The 7,093-nt window shown below is 46.8% G+C and overlaps 1 protein-coding gene across 1 annotated transcript; it reads left to right on the top strand.

Annotated features, from left to right (window-relative positions):
* il11a (interleukin 11a) lies at window positions 1–6,898 on the top strand. The gene is made up of 5 exons (XM_026999174.3): window positions 1–460; window positions 1,164–1,324; window positions 4,291–4,383; window positions 4,677–4,838; window positions 5,410–6,898. Exons 1-5 carry the CDS (start codon window positions 454–456, stop codon window positions 5,581–5,583), a joined length of 597 nt encoding a protein of 198 aa, XP_026854975.2. The 5' UTR covers window positions 1–453; the 3' UTR covers window positions 5,584–6,898.
* Window positions 6,899–7,093: the final 195 nt, after the last annotated feature.

Here is a 7,093-nt window from a genome sequence, read left to right as displayed (position 1 = left end):
ACGTCTTTATAAAGGAAGTTTAAACAAGCCTAAACATTTCACTGCGCGAAAAAATTAGACTTACACACACACTCGCATCCCTCTCTCTCTCTCCCTCTCTCTCTCTCTCTCTCCACACCTCTTTTACCCTGTCCATCCTTGCTCGTGTCCGCGCGTATGTTTTAGCCTACATGGTCGGTTCTGGTGGTCTGACAGGGAAAGGTTAGGAACTTTCGGGGAAACCTCTGACCCGCTTGTTTCGTCTTCACGGAGCGTATTCTGACCCCGTTCATTCATCCCGTCGCTCATCCCTCCTCTACAACCTCGTGTGTGATTCGGGGGAGAGAGAGAAAAGACTTTTGGAGCACGTGACAATAGCCGGAATTCCAATTATTTAATCATTTTACCCTATTTATTTATTTATCTAATTATTTATTTTAAACTCATTTATTTATTTCAAGGATCTGGACAAATATGAAATGTAAGTGTCAACAATGTTTTCTTGTTGGATTTACTTGGTTTTCTTTAATGTTGATGCGATGTTTCCATTTGGTGCCCGTGTCGAGCACTTGTTGCATTGACTTTGCCTCAGCATGGCACTTCTGTGGAACAAGGTCTTTCTCTGTGTGTGTGTGTTGCTCATGTCTGAAGCTATGTTTCATGACTCCCCCCGTAGGCTTTTAAGAAATGAGTGCGTATATTAAAGTCTTCGGTTGTCTCTTTCAATATTCGGCTACAAGACTGCGTGAAAGTTTGGTGAATTCGTGCATGTGCGCGCGCGCGCGCGGGTCTGAATAAGCAAAGTAAGTTGACAGGATTTCCGCTCGAGGCTCTCGCGGTTCATTAATGAGAAGCATTTATCAAGTCGACAGTAATAAAGGATCATGTTTTCTATGCTCATGGCGCAGAACAGCGCCGAAACCCGAGAGTACTTGGCAATGACCATTTCCTCAAATATGATGCAACAGTGTTATTGTCTTTTTCTCTTTTTTTTTGATGGGATTAAAGGAATGTACCCAGGCCTAACCACGATACGTGTGGAAACACGGCCGTGTTGTAACAGGGGCACACATTCAGCTAACCGACAGATGTTTGTAATCCGTAACATGCATGTGCGTTATTCTGTACCGTAACGGGCACAGACTGGTGCCAGTCAAATCAACCGATGTGTTCCTCTCTTTCAGTGCTGGTCGACTCCCCTTCTTCACTGCTCTTCTCGGTCCTGTTGGCTCAGCTGCCCATATTTACATCGGCCTTTCCCGCCCACCCAAGGCGCCAACATCCCGACTTTGACAAGCTGACCAATCAGACAAGACACCTGCAGAAGTTGACTCACGACCTAATTGTAAGTTATCTAATCAATAATAGTGAATTAAATGATCGGTAATCCAAAGTACATGAGCAGAGTACAGGCATTAAGATGCAGCTGTAAAAAAAAAAAAAAAAAAAAAAAAAAAAAATGCTGTCACAGCAAAGTGAGTGAAGTGTGTGGGGATTTGATCTCTTCATCAGTGATGATGTTCAGATGGGTAAGCACAAATTGGCCTCGTTTAGTTTGTGGGATCTGGTGGAACTACAGTTATGTTTCTCTCTCTCAGTGCATATGCGCACACACCCTCACACATCTTTCAACTCATCTGGTGGGGATTGATGCACAGTGATGGCATCTTGTGGTGGCTTTGAATGTGCAGATAACGCTTGTGTCTGGAGCCCTCTGTCAGGCAAAAAGGACCACGCTGGAGTCCAGCCCAGAACTGGCCATGGTCCCGGGCTCAATTAGACCTCACCTACTTCAGTAGTCCTCTCCTACAGACTCTGCTCCTTTCTCAAGTTGCTTCTCGAGTTTGTTTCAAGACTGTTGGACATGTCAACGGCCAAGAGCTGTGCTGAGGGGGTTTCGGTCTGATTTTTCCCGGTTTCTAGGAGATCCGTGTTTGTAGCCAAGGGGTCGGAGATGGGGGTGAGGGACATGGGCTGGGCATTAATCTCGTAACCCGCTCACCAGAGGTGAGCATCCCTATGGTAGACGTTGTGGGCATTGCCATGGCTACCACTCATTCTTGGTTACAGGCAGAGTGAGGTATAGCACGGGCCTCTGTTCCCATGGTGAGATGGCAGATCCCCAGGTCTGATGCGGGTCCAGCCGCGACCCTTTAACCCTTGGCCTCCGGTCACTGCCTGAAAAGCTTTTTTGGACGTAGCTGTGTAAGTGAGTCACATCTTTGGGCCTCACCCCACCCTCGCTCTGTTCCCCTGTCCGTGATCGGATCGGAGCATCTGTCACTGCAAAAGTGCACTTGGAATGTGGCTTTGGGAGAGCACCCAAACATGCCTTTTTGGCACACTTCTCTGATCACATGACAGCTGCTCCGTCGCTCGCCAACGATGCCGAAGCGCGAGACGCAGCCGCACTGATGCCCAGCTGCACCGATGTGCCGTGCGCATAAAGTGAGGGCAGGAGGTGAGGATGTTGTGTGCGCCGGGCCGCGTGTGCGCCAGATGTGCAGGCAGATGCTTATCGAAGATGCCACCTGTGACGCGCCCCCCACCTCGGCTCCGCTTTGTGAAGCAGCTTGTTGTTGGCTCCTGTTTTTTTTTCTTCCTTCGTTAACATTTATTTTGGTTTCTTTTCTCCCTGTGCATTTTTTTCCCTTCCCCTCACCACTTTACAGGGGTCAAGGCTAGGAAAGAAAAATAGGTGGGAGTGAGACGGAAAGTCCCCCCGAGAAAGCAATAAAACGGCCGGCGTCGGCTGCAGCAGCTGCACGCACGGAGCCCCGTAACGCACGCGGGGTGTGTTTACTCGGGCCGCGGCCGGCCGGCGCATGTCACCGTGCGCCGTGTGTTGGGAATGTTTGTGAGTAGGTGTGGGACTGCTGTTTGTTTAGCTTTCCGTCGCCACAGCAAAGTGTTCTGATAGAAATCAGGTTGATTTATCACATACCTGAATTTGCATTCAGGAAGGTTGGGGATGGGGGAGGGGCAAGTGTGGACTAAGGTCAGGAGTGTGTGTGTGTGTGTGTGAGTGTGTGTGTGTGTATGCGTGTGTGTGTGTGTGTGTGTGTGAGTGTGTGTGTGTGCATGCGTGTGTGTGTGTGTGTGTGTGTGTGTGTGTGTGTGTGTGTGTGAGTGTTTGTGTGTGTGTGTGTTTTGGGTGGAGGTATAATGAGGTATGAGACAAGTACCTGGGGAGATAAGGAGATCAGAGAACATGACGGATGAGGTACAGAGCGAGCTGCGTTTGCGCGTGTGAGAATGTGTGTGAGGGGAAAGCGCATGTCTAGGAGACTACAAAGGCCCCGCGAGATGATAATCAGACACGGCCAGAGCAGGGATTGGCGAACGATGAAGACGTGGCTGGACGGAGTGTGTGGAGGAGAGGAAGAACATGGGGACGAAGACATGCAGAAATGGGGCTTGCAAAACAACAATGCGGCAAGGAAAAAACAACAGTGAACCAAACACTGGAAGAATGGCTCAAAGTGGGAAGCTGGCCTCATCACCCCGCTTGCTGATTGGCTCGTATTGTTGTTTTTATCACCCAATGAAACCCTGATGACACACTGCCCGTAATACACCTGTCACTTAATCAGGCTGGCAGCACTACTCATAATGTGTAAACACTGTGCCTCTGCGACCTAAACTGTTTTTCTATCATTAGAGGAGCAACTGCACTACGGAGCGAGCAGGATTCACATTGTTTATACCCTCTAAGCACATTAACAAACGGCAGCGGCAAAGTTTACACAAATAGTAACCAGCGTTTCGGATCAGCCCGCCTGCCCGACGGACTCGCCTGTAAGTGTTTCTGTCTCCCTCTAGTGGTGGGAATGGAAACAGTGCGTGCCAGGCCCGTACGTCATTGTGCCTTTTTTTAGCAGCGACCTTGGAGTTTCCCCAGATCCCAGTGTTGTCTGCTCCGGTCCAAGCTCCTTACTCACTGCACTTCACTGTTATTCTTCCTCTAGAAAACATCCTGTGGCTTCAGCTTTTATCGTGGACATCGAGAGGTTGCGCCGGGGTGAAGTCCCGGTGACTGTGGTCCACTGTAATTCTGTGGTATTGGTAGAGGAGACCCGCTGCCACTGGTCTGAGAGCAGAGCCGAACTCCCTCCTCAGGCTGCTAACTTTAGCAGTCGGGAGCTGTTGTTGGACCTGGGCTCTGCAGTCTCTAGCCATGGGAAATTTTGTGCAGGGGCATGACGTTGCTTTTGCGGACAGCGTTCGCCCTTTTCTGAACGTTTGGCGTAATTGCGCAGCCCCGTCTGTTTACTGAGGCCCTTTCCTCTGATGTTTGCCTCTCTCTTCCAGAATGACCACGAGTTCGACACGGCCATCGACCACCACAGGTTCAAGTCGCTTCCAGCCATCAACAGCAGAGCCAATGATCTCAGCTCGCTGGAGGTGCGTGTCGCGGTCAGGCTGCCCGGGCCTGCTGTTTGTTGCTCCGACTGTCTGTCGCATGGTCCACGACTCGCCCTCTTTCACATGCGCCCTGGAGGCAGCTGCCTTGTAATGAAGTTGCCCAGCTCTTGGCTATTTGCCCCAATGATTAAAACCCTTTCCATGTATTATTACCACTTTAAATTCTATTTAACGTAATAATGGCACATGTAGTTGCCAGTGCCATGAGCCGGTGGTTTGGTTGTAATTTGGAATATGCCTAAGGCTCCTTTTCCACTCTCTCTCCCTCACAGCTGAAGCCCACCCTGTCCCAGCTACATGCCGACCTTAAGTCTTTCGAGCACCACTTCGAGTGGCTGAGCAAAGCGACGCGGAAGCACCACCACTCCTCGGCACCGAAGCTCGGAGAAATGATCTCGCACATCAAGAGCCTGATCAACTCGCTGCAGCGTCAGGTAACTGCGCGCGCGTAGCACTACGGAAGACTGTGTGCATTCCAACAACCCGTCTGTGTTTAGGAACTACCGGGCCTGAAGATATCAGAGTAAATAGGCTTGATGATTTAAATACCTCAGTAGGAGTTATGATAAGGCTATAATAATAGTAAGGTTATAATAATAGTAATAGTACAATAAGTACAATACAATAAGATTAAAATAAAAGATACTAACAGAATATAAAAATAATAAATACAGAATAAAAAACAGACCATTAACAAGCGTCAATTACAAGCTAAATGGAAGCTAAGTAGACAAGTACATCTTTAAGAGAACATACGTATATGTTTAAACATGTCTAGATGGTCACTACTCAGGTATGACCAGTATATTACTGTTGGCAGACCTGCAACCTCTTGTCGGAACAAGACGTGAGAATCAGCTCACTAAGGTACAAAGGGGAGAGACTATGAAGGCATTTGAAGGTCATTAAAAAATGAAACAGGCTGTTTTGACCCTCTGGGGAATCCGCAAAGAGTTTCCTTCATTTCGTGCGCTCTGATCTTTCTCTCTCCATCCCTTACTTCAGATGGTGCGAGTGGAAGCCCCTCGGATCCCCATTCCCTCTCCTTCCCTCCCTCCCCATCCCTCCTTCCACTGGGAGATGGACCAGTCATCCCAGGAGCTCCTGCAGAGGTTCAGGCTCTTCTGTGACTGGGCAGCGCGAGCATTGCTTAGCCTCAAGTCCAAGATGCAAGCGTGAGGGCCCCTGTCAGCCCCGTAGCCAATGACCCACTGTCTCTATACTCCAGCCAATGGCATGCTCTTGATTACACACTACAGCCATTCCTCCGTCCCACTGCGAACCCGCCTGTGGTGTACGTGAGATGATCAAATAGCGTCGGCGAGGCTGTCTGTGACACACTGCAGAAGCCGTGCAATCGTGAGAACTCCACCTGCTTGGCATGGTTGAACTCTAAGAACTCCACCCTCGTCAGTGTGTCAGATCCACCTACAGCAATGCATACTGCATGGCAGCCAAGGGTCGGACTCGAATGGGCCACATTATTTCATCTGAAACCTTCCTCTTCCTATTCACTTTTTTTTTCATTCAACCTGTTTGTTATTTATGTATTTATTTATTTATTGAGCAGTTATTTAGTTATTTATTTGGTATCATTATTTATTTAATTCTTGGGAAAAAAGTCATCATATTTTCCCAGATTTTTAAAGTAAAAAGGTAAAATGTACTTCTCCTCCTCCCTCTCTCCCTACTGCGTTCCAGTCATCCTTCCACATAATATATTCCTGGTTTAATGAATTGCCTTTTTGCTCATGTCTTCTTTTCCATCAGGAGACGTGCGTTCACATTTGTCACATTGGTTTCAAAGGTTTGCCACTAGATGTAGCAATACTGCTGGGCACGTGAGGTGTGTGTCGGTGCCCGATGAGAGAGTTGCAAGCAGAGAGAAGTGTCACAGCACTGACCTTAGGCCTTAGGTGTTGTTTCTTCTGTCTTTTCTTCTTCTTTGCACAGGATGTTTGTGTTTCTGAGTAATCTAATTGAGAAACTGTGCTTTGAGGGGAAACCTGTTCCTGAGTCACATTAAAGAGAAAAAAAGCCAACCCAAGCCTTAAAATACTATGTATTGAGATATTGTGATACTTTGGTAATGTACAGATGTACATGCTTCCCGAATGTAAATTGTTTGTATAGCACAAATGTGTATTATATTACATTATTCTTTGATATAAGGCCCCATGCTCTGGCAAGTCTATCTTTATTAATGTGTCACAATATCAGCATTATTTTGTTTTTCTTTCTCCTTTAATATTTTGATACACTACATATTATTTATTATGTTTTTCATGTTATTTATTTTTACTGAACAGAAGCAAGTCTTCTGTCATTTTTTTTTAAATACTTTTATACTACTTCTAATCAGGCATTATTATCTCTACTGAAATTACTACAATGTTCAACTGCAAAGTTGCCACACATGCTGTGTCATATTTAAGTCATATGACTTTCTAATACAAAGTTGTGCCCGATACAATAAAGAAATAAAGCAATGAAAACAAACACAATTCTGATTAGTTTTTTTTAAAGAAAGTAAAAGCTGGTATTTCAAATAACTATAAACTGTTTTTAAAGCTATTTTCTGTAGGTCCACATTTGTGTACACCTTGCCTCGCCCGGGCGTTTAGGCCTAGACCCCAAAACTACATTACCCACAATCACTGGCGCGCAGACTAAGCTGGAAGTCTTTAGT

Source organism: Electrophorus electricus, chromosome 14, assembly GCF_041902795.1.
Source record: "Electrophorus electricus isolate QZ-2024a chromosome 14, ASM4190279v1, whole genome shotgun sequence".
Classification (NCBI taxonomy): Eukaryota; Metazoa; Chordata; class Actinopteri; order Gymnotiformes; family Gymnotidae; genus Electrophorus; species Electrophorus electricus.
Note: the sequence above shows the minus strand (reverse complement) of the source record. Positions and strands in the feature narration are given on the sequence as shown.